General features: G+C 37.7%; 1 protein-coding gene and 1 pseudogene across 2 annotated transcripts; one reads left to right on the top strand and one right to left on the bottom strand.

Moving 5' to 3' along the window:
- Positions 1-1,157: 1,157 nt before the first annotated feature.
- Positions 1,158-5,092, top strand: LOC306843713 (E3 ubiquitin-protein ligase RNF170-like; annotated as a pseudogene). The gene is made up of 6 exons (XR_013785984.1): positions 1,158-1,289; positions 2,231-2,297; positions 2,626-2,734; positions 3,469-3,542; positions 4,038-4,148; positions 4,550-5,092. The product of XR_013785984.1 is annotated as an E3 ubiquitin-protein ligase RNF170-like (transcript).
- A 62-nt stretch (positions 5,093-5,154) lies between these two features.
- On the bottom strand, positions 5,155-19,286 carry LOC306844045 (phosphoribosylformylglycinamidine synthase-like). The gene is made up of 29 exons (XM_079375886.1): positions 19,171-19,286; positions 18,242-18,369; positions 17,681-17,813; positions 17,481-17,586; positions 17,192-17,390; positions 15,187-15,292; positions 14,956-15,096; positions 14,743-14,867; positions 14,164-14,292; positions 13,943-14,074; positions 13,723-13,851; positions 13,300-13,373; positions 13,057-13,213; positions 12,913-12,974; positions 12,669-12,830; positions 12,486-12,590; positions 12,149-12,280; positions 11,577-11,807; positions 10,506-10,686; positions 9,391-9,474; positions 9,114-9,269; positions 8,830-8,949; positions 8,393-8,538; positions 8,055-8,262; positions 7,876-7,967; positions 7,557-7,671; positions 7,159-7,305; positions 6,893-7,033; positions 5,155-6,269 (listed from the first exon to the last, which is right to left on the bottom strand). Exons 2-29 carry the CDS (start codon positions 18,363-18,365, stop codon positions 5,962-5,964), a joined length of 3,945 nt encoding a protein of 1,314 aa, XP_079232012.1. The 5' UTR covers positions 18,366-18,369; positions 19,171-19,286; the 3' UTR covers positions 5,155-5,961.
- Between the last annotated feature and the right edge of the window lie 328 nt (positions 19,287-19,614).

The raw sequence follows: 19,614 nt of genomic DNA, 5'->3' as shown, positions 1-19,614 counted from the left end.
GGTGGCAGTATTCCTTGACTGACATGACACTGGACTTTAAACCATGACAGCCTTCAGATTCTCATTTGGGCCATGGGTCTTTAACCCACCTCTCATGCCATCAAGGCCCTTGTGGATCAACAGCTGCTATTTTCAGCCATAATGACCTTGCGGTTTAGGCAAAAATGAGAAAGTAAATATTAGCTTGAGAATTTATAGCATAAAGCTCCAGGGCAAATGCACTGATATGGAGCCAATTTGGAAGTGGGGTAAATAAGTTACAAAAGCTGTCTTATCAAAAAAGAATATTGATAAGATATAAGAAACTTATAAATAACCTACACATACACTCTATTTGAGGGTCAACATGTAATAGGTGACCCTCGTCCACAAAAAGTCAAGATATTTTGTAAATTTCCTACTGTAAATCTATTAAAATATTAATATATTATATATTTTTTATTTATTATTTTATTATTATTATTTTTTATTAGTAATATGCATTGCTAAGAACTTCATTTGGACATCTTTAAAGGCAATTTTCTCAGTATTTTGATTTTTTTTTTTTTTTGCACCCTCAGATTCCAGATTTACAAAGTTGTATCTCGGCCAAATATTGTCCTATACTAACAAACCAAACATCAATGCAAAGCACATTTATTCAGCTTTCAGATGATGCATAAATCTCAATTTAGAAAAATTGACACTTATGACTGGTTTTGTGGCCCAGGGTCACATATAATAAACCAATAGTATTAGTATAGTATTAAAGCAGGTGTAGATTGTTTTAACCTGCTGGATTGACCTGGTTATGATTGTCCCATGAATCTCAGTGAAATTCCTTTCTTTGGTCATCCATATGAGACAGCGTAGATTGTGAACTTACAGTAAACCATTGACAGGTTAACCAGACACCTAACCTACTTAAAATAGGAGGAGATTTACAACCTGTGTCTTTGAACCTATGATAGTGGTCACATGACAAAAATACAACACTGGAGACCAAGAAAATGTCCATGGATTTGTTCAGTGCAAATATAGTCAATAAGTACATTTTCACATGCAATAACATATTGTAGAGGCCCGTAAGATTGCAAGCAAGTTTCCTAAATTTTGAAAATCCAACAGGAAATCATTGTTACCTAATCTCCAAAAAAAGGGGACTGATGCCCTGGTTAATGATTAACCTGTCTGTCAAATTTACTGTGTACAATGCACTAGAGAAAGCATTCCAGTCTCTGCCTTCCACGAGAGAAAGCAACTGAATTACGAACAAGAAACATGCCCACCAGCCACAGCTTCCACAACAGGTGAGAGAGACAAACTATTTGTGTTAGATTTGTATTAATTATATTTCATGCACATTTTTGAGCCTAGTATTCCAATTTGAAACCGTCTGCTGTGTAAGTTGAATGTTTAAATGCTGCCATTGGAAGATTTTGTCTGATATAAGACTATATTTAAACATTTTAACGACATGCAGCATTATTCATTTTATAAATAATGAAATATTTATATATAGCTATACATGTATTATGAAGAAGTGTTGTGTCCTGAGACTGCAGGTTAACTGTGTTATAGTATTGTAGGGCAATAAAAGGCACCACGCAGACACTAAATATTATGACAACAGTTCAGTTATGTCAGTCTAACTTTATTCAATTCTAAACTGAACTCAGTATTACAATTCTCAAATACTTTCACATGGGATCATTTGCACAATGTTGTGTCGTTTTAAAGACATAAGACGCTGTATAAGATAACATAACTGCAGGATATCAAGCTATAATAAGATGCAAATATAGTTATTTTCATATCAAAGGCAAATGTTAGTTCAGTACTGACATATTTCAAAGGCTGATGTACTTTAAAGCTGTCTGGTGTTGCGTTATCCAGCAGTGAATAAAACACACAGGTGTGTCAGACAGCTAAATTTAGATTTCGTACGTGCTCTTCCAGACTAATTTTGTAATAAAAAAAATAAAATAAAGTGTTGATGAATAAAAATTTTTTTATTCTAATGAAGAGGAAGTAGGTACTTTTCAATACAGCTTACTCAGAATTTCAAAAGAATATCTGTAAGCTGTAATGATACTGTAATGATGATGTTTTAACTCACCTTGCACATATCATGACGATGACCTTATAAACTCTAGTCCTGCATTGATTTGAAGTCTCTCGGTTCAACAGAATGGCTGAACATAAAATCCACAGTATTGCATTTTAATAACTTCATCTCTCACTTTTGAAGGTCCTCTCTGCTCTCAAAGATAAGGAGTCAAGGCCAGCCACACAATCCTCACATGAACAAAAGAGAGGTGAATACACACATTCCCTCACAAACATCATGCACTGGCCTCCAAAAGTCTGAGACTACTAGACAAATTCTTATATTGTGTATAAATGCAGCATTTTCAATTAGAAATGTCCACTTCAGTAAAATATTGCAATACTATAAAATCAGACATTATCCTAGAAATAAATGAGACCTGCAACAGAGCAATATATTTGTATAAAATATATTGTATAAAATTTAATTGATCATTTATTACTTTTTTTTTTATTATTTTTTTTTATAGCATTACTCTAAGAATTTGGAAAAGTGAATATTAATCCAGATTAATAATCTTAATTTGATGCTTGCAGGATTTTGATAAAATGTGGTTGCCAGCAGGCAACAGGGACAATCACTGCCCCGTCTGTTTACAGATCTCCAGCTATCCCGTAGAGACCAACTGCGGGCATCTTTTCTGTGGTGCGTATCAACCTACTTAAAAACACATCACTGCAAAAAAAAAAAAAAGAGAATTATTTGCATATACAGTATCTTATTTCAGTGTTTTACAATGTTAATCATCATGCTGGTTCACTTTAGCTGAAGGTGCTTTAAACTAATGTAACTAGTGTACTGTGAGAGAGCAGATGGTGGTGGCCATTTACACTCCAAGCACTGAACACTTACCCGGTCATGTGACTCTACAGTGTTGTATATGGAGTTTAATATTATACTGTTGCCATAGTTACGATAGTGGAGCCTCTCACCTGACCCAGATCACGTGACTACACACTCAGAGATTGAATATTTGTAGATTTATCTTAATAGTAAACTACAAGGTTTATATAAATTCGAAAATTTGTAATTCTTGCACAACAGGCACTTTAAATAAGCACATTAAATAGACTAAAATAAAGAGCAGCAAAGATAATACGAGCAATAAAACTTATACATAAAAATAATATGTGCTGATACACATGCATGTCTGTTTTAGGTTTGATTACCTGTTCAGTATTTATTATTATTCCTTCTAGTCACATTGACTCTACTAAATATATAAAAAGTAGTGAACCCGACCAGCTACATTATCTGTCTGATAAAAATAGTTTGGAATGACATTTTGAATACAACAACACATTTCTGGCACATGGCGCTGGGCATATGATGAAGGAGAGGCCCACACTTATCTGTCTTCTGTCTCTTTCCCTCTCTAGCACCATGTCTGATATCTTACTGGAAACATGGATCCTGGTTAGATGCCATCAGCTGTCCTTTGTGCAGACAGACGGTAAGAAATTTCTTAGCTGATGCATGCTTCTTGAAGAAAAAAAGAAAAATAAATGCATTTTATGTTTTATTTTATATTTTAGTTCTGAATAAAACTTTTTCTGTCTTTCTTAAATCTCACTTACCCTAAACGTTTAAATGGTAGTGAATAACAATTTTCTTCTAAACTATTAAGCTGCACAACTATTATCGCAAATAATAATTGATGTTTCTTAAGGAACCAAATCAGCATATTAGAATGATTTCTCAAGGATCATGTGACACTAAAGACTGGAATAATGGCTGCTGAATTTAGCTGTCATCACAGGAATAAATTACAGTTTAAATGATTTTAAAACAGAAAAAATATTTTAAATTGTATTAATATTTCACAATTACTGTTTTCTGTATATATATATCTGTGCGTGTATATATATAAATATATACACATATACACACACACACACAAAAGGTAAAGCTCTCATTTTATTTGTTGTCTTTTATTTTTTATTCTCAGGTGAATAAGATGTGCCATCTCTTCAGAGAGACCAGAACTGACTGTAAAGAGACAGACGTGCTCAAACATGTCAGAGACTATAACCAGCGCTACTCTGGAGCACCAAGACCGGTACAAACATTAGCTTAAAGTTGGCCTTTGTTTTTTGTGAAGTCAGACCGACACACAATGCGATTGTAGCTACTGTAATGCTCCCACAGACAGGTGACAGCAGACTTGAAAAACTACATTAAATAACCATTCTTTGTGTTGACAAACTCATGCCACTCCCAGTAAATGACCTTTATTACTTCTCAGCAGAGTTTATCATTTTATTTGCTCTGGACTATATCACATTTAGTTCCTGATGCCACAAAGGTTGTGAAACATCAGGCCAGGAAGGACATTGTTTCCTGCAGTTGGAAGACACCCACGGACATATTTTTATTGTTCAGATAGGCAGCACACTGATGTCCCACGTGTTAGATGACAATCATATGCTACAGTATGATTGTCATCTTTTCCTTTTTTAGGTAAAGGATTACCTGTGCGATACACCCCTCTTCCTGCTCTTTCTGGTGCGACGGCTGGGGAACATGAGCGGACTGGTGTGGCTGTTTCTCTTGAGGGTGGCTGTCTGTGGATTTGGCGCTGCCATGTCTTTGGCCTCCCCACTGGAGACTCTTTATGGGCCACTGAGCAGTGTGCTGGGCATGCTGGATGATTTTGTAGTGGTCTTCCTTCTTCTCATCTGTATTATTAACATCAACCAGCAGATGGGGCCACAGAGGACAAGAACACACTCGGTCACGCAGGGTGTGTTGACCGACACGTTGTAGAGGACAGTGATGATGTGCTTCCTAGCATGTTGAAATTACACTAATCAACCTTGTTGGTAAAGGTTAACAGTGTTATGGCCTGCTGCACTTTGATCTTATTGAACATGGATTTTCAATGACGATGTGTCTACAATAGACATACAGCACTAAATGAGATGAGTGGAGTTCTGATGTTTTAAAAACAGCAGGTGTGACAGATTTTATATAATAAATGTAAAGTGGTTTTGTTAATATGCACATTTCTAATATCTTTCTAATAAATATTTATATATAATGTATTCATTTTTTGTATTTTTTATGGTGTCTGAATACTTGATTCTAGCTCTGCATTTTCCCTTACACACACACGCACGCACGCACGCACACACACAAAATGCTTTGAAGTGTGTTTGCAGTGTTTCATCAATAAAAACTTGTAGCTGAATAATTTCTGGAATGTATATTTTGCTTTTTTAATTAAAAAAACGTTGATAATGCAATTCAAATAGCACTTAAGTTTAGTGTACGTTTCATCAAAAAAAAAAAAATTCAGTACAAAGTTAATTTCTGGAATGCATATTTTGGATTTTTAAATGAAAAATGCTCAATAAAGAGCCCATTATGAATTTAGACATGTATATGTTGAGGCATCAGTTTCCAGCAGGACTAACTCTACATGTTAATTCTACTTGAATACAATCTAAGTCTGTATGTAGGAATGAAAGAGTTCAAAAAGTCAGTCTAAGAACATCAACATTTTTTTAAACAAGAATCTTAAAAGGGATAGTCAAAAATGAAACAAAACAAAAATGAACATTCTGTCATTCACTCACTCTCATGTCATTTAAAAACATGTTAAGAATGTTGATAAACAAACAATTTTGGTTCCCATTGACATTCATTGTATGGATAAAAAAATACAATACAAGTCAACGGGAAGCAAAACCGTTTGACTATCAACATTCTTCAAAATACTGTATTTTTGGGTTCAGCAGAAGAAAGATGCATACAGGTTTAAAATGACACAAGGGTGAGTAAATGATGACAATTTGTTTTGGGAGAACTATCCCTTTAATAAGTTGGCCTATTTGTTTAGTTGTCTATCAAAACTGTACAGCAGCATATCTCTATGAGCTCTGACACCAGACTGCCGCATTACGGAACATGCTAAGCCACGGCGAGGCCTCCAGTGATCCCCTGAGGTGCTGAGGGGCCCAAGCCCACTGCCAGCCCAGCACGGCCCTCTCTGGATGGGGCATCATAGCCAGGTGACGGCCATCTGCTGAGCAGATGCCTGCCACGCCTTGAGCAGAACCGTTGGGGTTCATGGGATAGATTTCAGTTGGGGTTCCGGAGTCATCCACATAACGCAGAGGAGCCAAAGAGGCACCGATCAGCTTCTTCTGAGCCTCAGGAGAACGAAAATGCATCAGACCTGTAGAACAAAAGAAGTCACTCAAGAGGAACAACATGCTGCAGAGTTTTTGCCTTTGTATACGTCAACAAAGAGATCTAACTATAAGCTGAAATGATGCCTCTACCTAACAATACACCCAACAAACATACAGTGCATAAGTTTTGGGATTTAAAAAAAAAAATTAATAAATGAAAAATAAACTTTTCAATCAAATTAGCAGTTTAATGTTGATTTACAACAAGTTTTATTTAATTATATATAAAAAAATTATATGTGTATGATATATATGTGTATGTATGTATGTATGTATGTATGTGAAGCCAAAAGCATCTCGCTCGCCCGCAGGTGTCTGGCTACAGCCAAACCAACCTCTACTGCGCAGGGCTCCAAATGATGTAATTTACTCAAGATGGCAGCTGCCATACTGAGATGCTTTGGCTTCAATTTTCTACAGTGGAAGGAAGTAGAGACGCGTCGTCCATCTTTTTTTACAGTCTATGATATATCCGCACACACATTTTTATTTTAGAATTTACATTTTATTAAAAATGTTTTTTTTAGTGGTCTCAGAATTTTTAAACTCACTTAAGGTAGTAGTAAGTGCACTTTTCAAGTACAGTGTTACAATGAACATTTCTAACCTTCTCCATGAGCGACCCAAACGCCCAGAGCAGATCCTTCCATTCCCCTAAGCATGATGGCCAGAGAGGGCAGGATACCTACACTCACAAACCTCGATTCGAACCGACCAGACTTATTATGGGTCAGAGTAACATCAGAACCTACAATAGAAATAAAGATGAATAAAAAATAACTAAATTAATAAAAATAAAAGGATGAACAAGGTAAATTTTTGAGGCTGTTGTTGGTATTTACATATGGTAAAACTAAAAGGTTACTCTCTCACCTCCATCCTCTCTTTCACCCACCCAGCCTAGCAAAGCCATGAGCTGACATCCATTACACACTCCTAGACTCAGCGTGTCATCACGATTCCGGAAGCGCTCAAACTCCTCACGAGCTTTGGGGTTAAAGGTCACTGTGGCAGCCCACCCTGATTAATAAGAAAAAGTCAAAGCTTTTGGTAATCAGCAGCAGAACAAATGTTAAGACCCAGTCATTTTCAGTCTGCAGAGTGGCAAGACCAGTACTAAATAACCTATGACCTGAATCACAAATCTAAGGTCATATAAACATTCAATGGTGGGGATGAGTTAACGCTTGTTATCATTATATAGCAGAACTAACATACAGTTCAGCAGTGATATGTAAGACTGCTGCAACATGCAATAGTGTGATTTTCACCTTTAGCTGACCCCAGCACATCTGCATAGCTAAAACCACCCACAAACACCACAGCTCGGAAGGGGTCAAGGGTCATGGAGCCTGAGCACAGGTCCTGCATTGTGACATCCCACACCTACAGATCATACAAGAAAAAAAAAGTCCAAATTAATTCAACTCAGCCTTGTTAGCAGTTAAAATTAAAAGTTTAAAAGCAAACAAGCAGCATTTGTGCTACTAATGAACAAACACCATGCCTAAATCCCTATTACAAACCCCAATACACACATATATTTAAAACACAAAACTTGAAGCTTTCTTTGTGTAGGTGTGTCTTTACCTCGAATCCAGCCATGAACAGAGCAGCAGACATCTCTCTGTCTCCGTTACTGCCTTCCTCTCTCACAACAGCTGCGCAAGGTTTCCCTGAAGCTGAAACACAAGTCAAATATTTTAACATACAGGTCAAGTATGAATACGGGAAAAATTCAAGATTGTGAAATGGGTTCATGGTCTCACCGAGCTCTTTAATGATGGGTGTTTGGGAGGGATCAAAGGTGAGCTTGAGGTACTGCTGTGTGCGAGAAGCAAGCCCTTCTTCTTCCTCTTGGACACACAGTGGATTAGCCTGCAGTCGTTCCAGCTGAAAACTAGTGCTTTCCCATATCGCCCTAAGTGTGGGTAGACGCTCATTCAACACTTCCTGTCCACACAGACTCACTCTGACCTACAAGACAGTGTGGAGAAGAAATTAGCAGTTACTGAACACCTTCTCTGAAATAACTGAAGTCCAATAATATTCCACTGAGCTCCATTAATCCATGCATATGCTTTTAGGGGAAAAGAACTCGGCTCACCCTGGCATCACATCCAAAACCAGAAGTTCTGCCAATTCTGTGACAGAGGAGACCAGCATCTGAGTATCTCTGATAGACAGTCGATGCATTCCTCTCACACACCTCCAAAACCAGACCAAGCTCTTCTGAAAAAAGAGCCTCCATCACTGAAAGAGAGGAATGAGGAGAGACGTGAGGAAATATCTATAGCTATGTTTCCATCCAAGCTGAAAATCGAATCAATTGGATTGAATTGAACAATTGCAGAAACAAATTGGGAATAAAGCAGATTTTCTCCCTTGTGTGCTATAAAACTTCCAAAATGTGCATGTTGGTATTTTCTGTGCAGACTGTGATGAAAAAGTGGATGGAAACTAGCTTATAATGGCTGGCATAAGTAGCTTTAACGAAAAAGCATTTTTTGGTTTTCAAAACATAAATAATGTTTTATTACCAACCATCAACGCCTTCTAAAGGCAAGTCCACGTCCATCCCATGATTCCCTGCAAAGGCCATCTCCAGCAGACAGGAAATTAACCCTCCATCACTGACATCATGTCCTGCAGTCAGCAGTCGATCTGCAATATAAAGATAAAATCAACAGACTGTGTAGAGATAAAATGCAGCAGTGGTTTGAGAATCAAATAATAGGACAGCAAAGTTTGGGAGGAGTAAAAAGTGGTGTTATTAATGTTTCAGTATATAAGATGAAGTAAAAAAATATATAATTGCATAAACTGACCCTGAATCAATATTTGTGTTGTGTTAAAGCAAGCAGAGAGTTTGTCTGGCTGATCCAGATCTGGGCTGCTGTCTCCAAGTTGCCCGTAACACTGAGCTAAAGCCGAGCCACCCAGCCTGTATTTACCTGAGCTCACAGGCACATACAGAAGCACACCTGAGAAAGGAAGAGAGCGCATGTGAGCATTGTACACACTATGTACTAATACTGTATATACTAGCCGAAATGTAACAATGATACATGAGAGGTTAAAGGTGCTAAAAGATTCAGGATTAACCTTTGCCATCAGGGTTGTCCAGGTCAGGGGTCACAGTAGCTGTGATATCAGGACACACAGCATACACCGAGATAACCAGAGAGCCTAAAAAAACAAGGAGAGCAGTTAGTAGTGTGACAAAATGCATGCAGGCAATGGCTTATCTACTGTAGAATAAAAATCACATACAACTAGGTATGTGTAAGGGCAAATGTCTAGTTTAGTACTAGTGACCTCAACTGAAGTAAAAATAGCACTGCGTTATGAAAATTTATCTTTGCTCGCTGTACGCAACAATGAAATGTTTTTCCTCACTGAATCCATCACAGTTACAACTGGATGCATTAGGTGGTGCTGTGATGTGTGACATCAATGTGATAAAAGATACTGGCATGTGCTTTCAGATGCATCAAAGTAAAACATTTTAATGAAATGCTTTGAATTCTTACAAAATATTATATATAGTATAGGGATGCACGATATATCGGACACCATATCGGTATCAGCCGATAAATGCTAATTTTTCTGTTATCGGTATCGGGCCGATAAGAAAATTTGGCCGATATCTTAAAGCCGATAAAGAATGCATTATTTCCTTATCAGGCTCTCAAAAAGTACATAAAACATTTGATATAGATTTATCGGCCAACAAAGCGGTTTTCAAATATAAAGAATTATCGGTATCGGTCAATTTTCATATTGGTGCATCCCTAATATAGTATATTTATATCTGAGAATATTTTTAAATGTAATTTTTGTAATTTTCCTGTGATGGCAAAGCTGAATTTAGCATTTATGATCAGTGTTGAAAACAGTTCTGCTTAATATTTTTGTAGAAACTGCGATACAGGATTCTTGGATGAACAGAGTTCAAAAGAACAGCATTTATTTGAAAAATAAATTTGCAACATTATAAATGGCTTTACCAATGCACTTTGATCAATTTAATGAATCCTTGTTAAAGTATTCATTGATTAATAAAAACTTATCTTCCTAACCTCAGACTTTTAAACTGAGTATAAAACACGTGTGACAAACTCAAGCTATAATTTATGATTAGTCACTTTCACACTTTTTGTGTGTTAGAAGAATCGACTATTGTCCATCCCTAATTCAGACATGCATTAAAGAGGTACCTGGGGCCTTAACAGTTTCTCCACTGACACGTGCAGCCATGCTGAGTGAATCTTTTCCTCCATCCACAGCCACTCCCAGCTGACTCATCACCTCACACATGGCCTGACATGCCTCCCACAGGCACGCTCCCTCTCCTGGCAGCTTAGCAGCCCACATCCAGTTACCGCTGCATTTTACATCCTGAGAAGATATTCACAGATATCCTTAGGTGACAAGTGTGAGTGCGCTTTTTTTTTTTTTTTTTCAAAATTACATGCATTCAAAAATGAAAATGCTGTCATTAATTACTCTCGTGTCGTTCCAAACCGTAAGCACTTTGTTCATCTTCGGAGCACAAATTAAGATATTTTTGATGAAATCCGAGAGCTTTCTGACCCTGCACAGACAAAAACAGAACTACCACGTTCAGAAACGGCCCAGAAAGGTAGTAAGAACATTGTTAAAATAGTTCATATGACATCAGTGATTCAACCTAAATTTCATGAAGCTACATGAATATTTTGTGTGTGGAAAGAAAACAAAAATAATTTTATTCATTTTCTTCTCTTCTGTGTCAGTCTACAATGCGCGTTCACGACACTACCATGATGCATGCGCGTGGTGCTGCTGACGCAGGAGCCGGCGTTCTGACGTAGAGCACATGTGCTGTGTCTTGTTTACAAGCAGAGGAAAGCACGTGCATGTGTCATGGTACTGTCCTGAACACACATTGAAGACTGGCACAGAAGAAGAAATTGGTTGAATAAAGTGTTATTTTTGTTTTCTTTGCACTGCACACAAAAAGTACTCTGGTAGCTTCATAAAATTAAGATTGAACCACTGATGTCACATGGACTATTTTAACAATGTCCTTACTACCTTTCTGGGCCTTGAACATGGTAGTTGCATTGCTGTCTATGAAGGATCAGAAAGCTCTTGGATTTCATCAAAAATATCTTATTTGTGTTCTGAAGATTAATGAAGGTCTTCTGGGTTTGTAACGACATGAGTGTAAATAGTTAATGACAGAATTTTCATTTTTTGGATGAACTATCCCTTTAACATGTTCAAAAATGCAAAGGCTTCTTCACCTTGAGAGCAGACACTCTTGCAAACACCAGGTTAGTGAGAGCTTCTCCCACAGCCATACGAGCCCCAGCTGCTGGTGACAGCAGCCCTTTGATTGGCTGCTCGCCTATCGCCGTGGCTGCACCCTGGAGGCTGAACGGAGAAAGGGCAACAACAGCTACATCAGCCAGTGGAGTGTGAAGAGGACCCACACACTGTTGCTGAGCAACCAGACCAGTCACAGATCGATCAACCTGGAACAGAGGATTTATTTTTTATTTTTTTCATAAAATGGATTGCATTTAATTTTTAAAATCCTTTGTAATGCCTGTATATTAGATAAAATATTTAATTGATTAAATATTTAAATTAAATTAATTGAAATATTTAAATACAATTGTTAAACTAAATTAAGTTTAACATGGCAAGATAACGATACATTTTAACATCTGGATATATTTGGAAGGGTATAAATTTGGTTTACTCAGAACAGACCTGCAACCTATTTCTGGCCTACCAGCTGTGTACCACTGCTATATTCAATTATGCAAAAGTCATATATTATTATGCATGTGCTAAGCAGTGAGTATAGTACCTTGTTGGTGAGGTAGCGCTTACTGGCCACTGCAGGCAGCCGGAGAACTCTCTCCAGAGCTGGAAGAACAGAAAGACCCACAGGAAGAGAGAGAGGCTGCAGAGACACAGCCATGCGCTCCAATACAAACTCCTAAAACGACACGTAGACCTGACTGAGTGGAAAGCAACATAAAAGTAAATCCAAAAAGCATAATTTGATAATTTAAATTTGGGAGACTAGACACTGCAGTACAAAAATCAGCCAAGAAAGGGTGCACTGTACCACAATTTCTAACTTCTTTGTCAAATTTCTTAAGTCTTGAGCAGATTTAGGCCATGTCTGGTAAAGTTTAAACCTTTTGTGGCATCTTTCCCAGGACCCAATCCAGCTCCAGATCCACAGGGCACCGGTCACTATCAAGCCCATCGGTCTGTTTACACAGGTCGTCCACCAATACAATCTAAAGAGCAATACATGTACATGAGTATGTGTCAAGAAGTGAATAATTTTTAGCTACAAAAAAGGTAGTTTGACTCACCTTGCCATCACCAGTTATCTTGCCCACAAAGTCGACAGGACATTTCTCCCTCTGACACACCCTCTCGAGAAAGCTCCGGTCAGAGGGGCGGAGCAACAGAGCATTACTCTCCTGATACTCCGCCCCCCACAGCTCCAAAACACTGAGGGTGGGGTCACCTCTCTGAGCATTAAGGTAAAATATGTATATGAAATATTTTGACATAAAAAAGATAAAGACGTTTTATTAGAAGTTTTTATCTCACCTTAAACTTGCTAGTATAGATAACGGCACCAGCAGGCTCACTCAGCTCCTTTAACACATTACCTACACAAATAAGATGTTTTTATACATTTTAACACATTTGTGTTGTTGAGTAGGGAAATACTGAACTTAAAATCACCCGTACCATTTCCCCCAGCACCCTGGTCATGAATGCTGCAGATAGGGTTTCCTTCCTCTCGCTCCAGGCAGGCCCTAAGAGCCCGGTTCATCTTTTGCTCCATTTCAGCATCTCCTCTTTGAACTGCTCCAAGATCCCTGGCACTGGAGTTATCTCCTTGAACCTACAATAATACATACACACTTATATGCATTAAGTTGCATCATTGCACAGTCTCTGTAAATACAAAAAATCCTGAATTTTGTGTACCTGTACAGAAGAGGCAGCTCCTCCGCCAACACCGATCCTGTATACAGGACCTCCAATTTTCACCACCTCCATACCTGCCCAGGACAAGAGAAAAAAAATGGAAGAATTAATAAGCTGTTTGTATATAATACCATGCATTCAGTTTGTTTTTCCAAAAACTTTTATTCAACAAGAATGCATTAAATGAATCAAAAGTGGCGGTAAAGACATTTATAGTGTTTTCAGCATTGATAATAAAAAAATATTCTTGAGCACCAAAATCAGCACATCAGAATGATATCTAAAAGATCATGTGACAATGAAGACTGGAGTAATGGCTGCTGAAAATTCAGCTTTGCCACTACAGAAATAAACAAATCCATTTCTAAATGGAAATTCTGAAACAAATTATGGTGCATTCGGTGTATATTATTTCTTGTGTACCTGCTGAAGCCTGTTCTTTCTTCACATGCTGGTCCTCAATAGATCCTAGCCCACCACTGAACATGATCGGCTTGATCCACTCCCGTCGTTCACTGTTAGCCAAACGCATCCCAAAGGAACGAGCAAAGCCTTAATGGGCAAGAAAAGAATAAGTAAACAACTATAGATACAAGCTAATATCCGCAAATAAACAGATGGCTATTGTCCTGTTATATTTCACCTGATAGAACTGGCTCCCCAAACTTATTTCCGTAGTCAGAGGCTCCATCACTGGCCTCTATGGCCACCTGGAGTGGAGAAGCAAAGCTGGACGGGTACTCCCACCCTTCCTCCTCCCACGGGAGCACAAACCCTGAGAAGAAAAAAGATCCAGATATGGAAAAGTTTGCTTACAAAACAAAATATGGCAAAGAATGAACTGAGCTGAGTTTTAGGGCTTACCTGGGATATGCAGGTTGCCGAAGCAGTACCCAGCAGTGCCTGCGATCACATGACCACCCTTTCCAGCACTCTGCACATCTCTGATTCGCCCACCGGTTCCTGTGGTGGCTCCGCTGAATGGAGCAACACCTGGGCATAATAAAGAGCATTTTATGACTCGCATATAAACGTTATTATTGTTGTTATTGTTAACTAAAAAAAGTAGTTTTCATTAGGTGAAAAAGCTTAAATAAAATATTATATTACATAAAATAAAATATATGCGAAAGATGTTTTCAAAATAAAGACAAAAGCACAAAATTACGAAAACTTTATTGGACTAATAAACTGAAAATATATAAATAAAAGCTAATTCTAGATATAATACTTGTACTAAAACATAGCACTGTTCAATGTGCTATATTATTAAAATATTAGCAAAATAGTAGCAAAACTTGAATACTTCAATGCTACAATTAATATTTTGCTTATTGATCATGCTGTCAGTAAAAACCATTTTAATTCTCATTAGAATTAATTTAAGTTGGCCTCTACACCTTTGTAATTAAGCAAGCAGGTTAAATGTATTTAGGATCAGACCGGTGGGGAAGTTGTGCGTCTCTGCAGTAAAGATGACATGTCTGGTAGCATGTCGGGTTTTATATGGACTGGCCTGCGAAGGGTTTGAGGGATACATACTCTCCATCTCCATGCCTTTAATGCCACTACAAACACACAAGAACTACATATTGAGACATTCTGCCAAGCGCTGTTCAAATGGGTTGACTTTCACAGTGAACTGAAGCATCTAACCTGCTGTTGTCACAGAATTTGATGACATTGTTCTGGTTGCTATGGTGCTGAGTGCCCATAATAAGACTAAAGAGTGTCTCCTTCTGCTCTTCTCCATCAATGATCATTCGCCCTCGGAAGAACCAGTGGCGGCTGTGCTCACTGCAGGACAGAGAGACACGAGATTTTCATTGCATATGTTATTGAAGATAGAAGACTTCCTTTGGTGTTTATTCTCTGGAGAGCACACACCTGTTGGACTGAGCCAGATCAAAGCATTCTACACTGGTGGGATTCCTTTTCACCCTCTGGAAGAGTGCAGTGTAGTAGTTCAGATCCCAGGAGTCAAACGCCAACCCTGCTCATACATGCAGAAATAGAGAGACAGACAGACACACAAAAAGCAACCAGATAAACATAGAAAGAAGAAAAAGATAATCAGAAATGGATACAAAAACAAAATATACTAAACCGACCCTTGCTAGCCTCCTCCTCACTTGGTTACTGCTACTAACTCAGACAGGTTTTACAGAACATCCTGTCCACCTTATTTTTCAATGCAGAAGTAAGCCGTTTCTGTGCATGTGCGAGACTTCCGGATCATTAGCCGTGGTAGGGAAATAACGAGAAGAATATCAAAGTTCAGTAAAAGGAAAAACTGTTTTCACTACAAACCAGTGTGTTCATAACTAAGATAATACATTAAAATAATCTGATAAGACATACTAGCTTGCAATATCAAGCAGTAAAACAAAAATAGCTGGAAGTGAATGACACCAGAAGCCAGTCCCATAAAGTTTACAAATGGTCGCGCCTGCTCTTACGGGAAAAATAAGGTGGTTAGGAACATAATTACAAGTCATAAAATTACTGTAAGTGAACGAAACTGTTCTTAATGCATTTACTATTGTACTGCAAACTGTTACTTCAATGATGATTATAATATTGATTTATAATAATAACATAAAATACTAAGTGTTTAAAAAATAAAAGTGCTATTGTAAGTAACAAAGAAGCAAATCTGTACTTTAGGATAATTTAAGTAAAATTGCAATTAAAACGATCAAAACAGACAGATATTGCATAAACTTTTGTTCAAACGTTTGAGGACGGTAAGATTTTAATACATTAAAAACTGTAACACTGTGAAATATCACTGCAATTTAAAAGATGTTTCTATTTTAATATATTTTGAAATATAATTTATTTCTGTGATAGCAAATCTGAATTTTCAGCAGCCATTACTCCAGTCTTCAGTCACATGATCCTTTAGAAATCATTCTAATATGCTGATTTGGTGCTAAAAAAACATTTCTTATTATCATCAATGTTGAAAACAGTTGTGCTGCTTAACACAAAGTTCAAAAGAACAGCACATCTTTTATTATTTTATAATGTAAACATTTTTAATGTCATTTTTGATCAATTTAATATGGCCTTGACTCCTTGCTGAATACTGAATTATTAATTTCTTTAGAAATAAATCTTACTGACCCCAAACTTTTAAACGCTAGTGTACAACATCAAAGAACAAAACCTTGTCTGAGAAAATGGTCAGACTTAGTGAAAGGCCAAATCTATGTAGAAAAACTATTTTGACCTATTCTCAAAACAGAATCCAATTTACATTTTAATGGACTGTTAAGGATGTCACGTGATTGTTTTATTTCTAACCCAGTAGGCCTTCATGAATCTGAGATGCAGGCAGTAAGCTTTGGTGTAACCAACCGGGTTACAGTCAGTCATTCATTCTTTCCTTTCACACACCTCGTGATCTAATCAAACAGACCCCGCTTATCTTGTGACATCTACTCTTCCTCTAATCATGTTAAGCCTCATGTGACCTTAAAATACTGAATAATTATTTGTTGAAGAGAGAGCTGCAGATCTCATCACTGAATACTGCCTACACACACAGTTCTTAGAGCAGTTGATTAAATCATTTTTCAAATATTTCGATATAATATAATGTCATTTTCATGTAATACTGCTACTGGTTTTATATCCTTGTACTCGTAATACAATGGTAAAATCATAAGACGACAGCATCAGATGGTTATACTAGTACTTAACAGATATGGGAATTTTCCCATATTTTTCCACTTCTGTTAATTTGCCAATGGGATGATGTGTATAGTGTCTTAAAGACCAACTATTGGCTGATTATTCTGTGTCTCACAAGGTAACACCATGGTACTCCAAGCTTTTTTTTTTCTTTTAGAGGAAATGTGGTTCAGACTCCAAAAACACATCTTACCAAGTTCATCATTGGCCTTCTCTAAGGCAGCACGACCTTGTCCTAGAATGTCCACCTCAAATACTTCCTGTGGCCGAATATCAACAGCAAACAACGTGATTGGCTGGGAGTAAATGCATTCGGTCATAGTGTCATACAAGCAGCTAATCAGTCTCTCCATCTCTCTGTCCTTCAATACTCCATTATGTCCTTCCTGGGGCTAGATGGCGATGAAAAAGAGAGATTATAATCAAAATGAGTGGAAAAAAACTCACTGAAATGTAAAGCTATTTAAAGCTATTCTACTGACCTTGATCAAATGCCTGCGGGAGAGCTCCACCCTCGTCACCCGGCTCAGACCTGCGCTTTGGCAGATGGACACTGCATTGGTAGACCAAGCAGTGGAGAAGTTCAACCTAAAAAGGTCAAAATATAATTGAAACATGTGATGTGAGTAATAATAAAGATCACAATGCCATACTATCATGATAAGACAGTGGTAGAAGTTACCTTGGTCCAATCTCCACCAGTCTTGCCCCATCCTCTGGTTTTAAAGTAGGCGCCTCAGACAGACTGACAGAATAAGGAGGACTGAACAACCAGCACAAAATACCTTTATGCTCCATACTCAAAGAGTCCGACCCTTGGAGAGAAAGAGATGAAGGTGAGATTACAAAGATTAAGAAAGACACTATTGGATGAGAACACTTGAACAAAACTGAGCCACATGATGATGTTATTGCTTTCCTTAGATTTGTTTTATAGCTGAATTTAATTTATTTCATAATTGATCAACTCTGCAACAATGACAGTTATTGAACTAAACTGTATCAACACTGAACTGACTTAAGCTGAAATAGATTTGGTTTATAAGCGAGTTGAATAATGACTATTGTCTTTTTTAGAGCTGCTTTCCAGCTGAAAATATTTTCATTTCACTAGTGAAGAACTTTGCAACATTAATATTATTATTTTCATTTTATTACGGCTTTTAAGCAATCTGTATTGTAAAATGCAATGTAAATAAATATGATTTAAACTTATTGCTATTTCTAATCAATATTCTCTCACCATCCAGCTCTACATTGTAGCAAAGCTCTGTTGTTATCGTGACATCTGGATACAGTTGTGCGATCCTTCGTATTACCCGACCCTCCCCGGTCTCCTCTCTTCTGTAGAGCCGCACGACAGGCATGATCCTGAAAGAAAAACAGAAAGAAAATATCCAGAATTAGTGCTGCATACTTTCTTGAGATGGTCCTCACTACAGAACACAAGATCCAGGGGGCGAGGTTGGATCCAGATCCAACTCCTCCCACCTTATGTAGTTACCTAAACCTAGCCATCTCCACCCCCTGATCCCTGAACCTAGCCATCTCCACCCCCTGATCCCTAAACCTAACCATCTCCACCCCCTGATCCCTAAACCTACCCATCTCCACCCCCTAGATGTGGATCCAACCCCGCCCCCTGGATCTTTGTTCTGCAGTGAGGGGCTACTGTCTTTCACTGTGCACGCTGGGGCATAATAGGGAAAACATTTCCTGACTTACCTTAAATTGATCAGGAATTAATAAAAAACAACAACTCTGCTTAGTCAATCAGTCTACTAGTAATGATTGGCTTCTATGGGGAATAAGGGATGAACTAAGTCTGGGGTCAAACAAATAATTTGTGGATTGCATCACAATGCACACAATCACTGCCTAGTCAGAGGTCACACATTCAGTGCTATTACAAGGCCAACTTAATTTTAATGGCACGAATAAATGAATAATACCACGACAAACAATTTTAGTATGCACAGTCAACAATAAGGAGTCATATACTAATAAGTACTAACTGAACACTGAGAAGTTTGTCGAGAAGTAACTAACAGCCTGCGAGTTGTTTACAAACTTTTCGGTGCATATTATACCACAGATATTAACATTAAATACTGTAATGATAACTTAGCAAAACAAGTAAGTTTATAACAAAATGGTAAGCAAGTATCTTACTGGACGCTTGCTCGAGTTGCCCGTTGGTAGACTCGTCAGATGCGTGATGATGTTGACCACAGCAGACGCCACTCAGATCCACGTGTGTCAGAGACCACAAGGACCGACCTCTCTGCGCATGCGCACATATCTGTGCTTGATTAGATAGTAGGTACCCATAGAAATATTACTGACTGTGTCTCATCTGAATGGAAACAATAAATGAACATACTGATAAATGAGGGTCAATCGTATGAAAGATTAATTTAGACCACTTCAAATTAAAATTCGGGGATTATAGATTTGTCATATATGGGGTGGGTAGTTGGGCACTAGCACGTCACTGACACTTTTGTCCTTTTAGTATGCACTATATTAATCTTTGAGAATTCTTTATTACAGACAAATTTGTTTTGGGACTTTTTATAATTATATTATTCGTAGTCACACAATACATTTTCAAAT

The sequence above is a fragment of the Barbus barbus genome (assembly GCF_936440315.1).
Source record: "Barbus barbus genome assembly, chromosome: 24".
NCBI lineage: Eukaryota > Metazoa > Chordata > Actinopteri > Cypriniformes > Cyprinidae > Barbus > Barbus barbus.
Note: the sequence above shows the minus strand (reverse complement) of the source record. Positions and strands in the feature narration are given on the sequence as shown.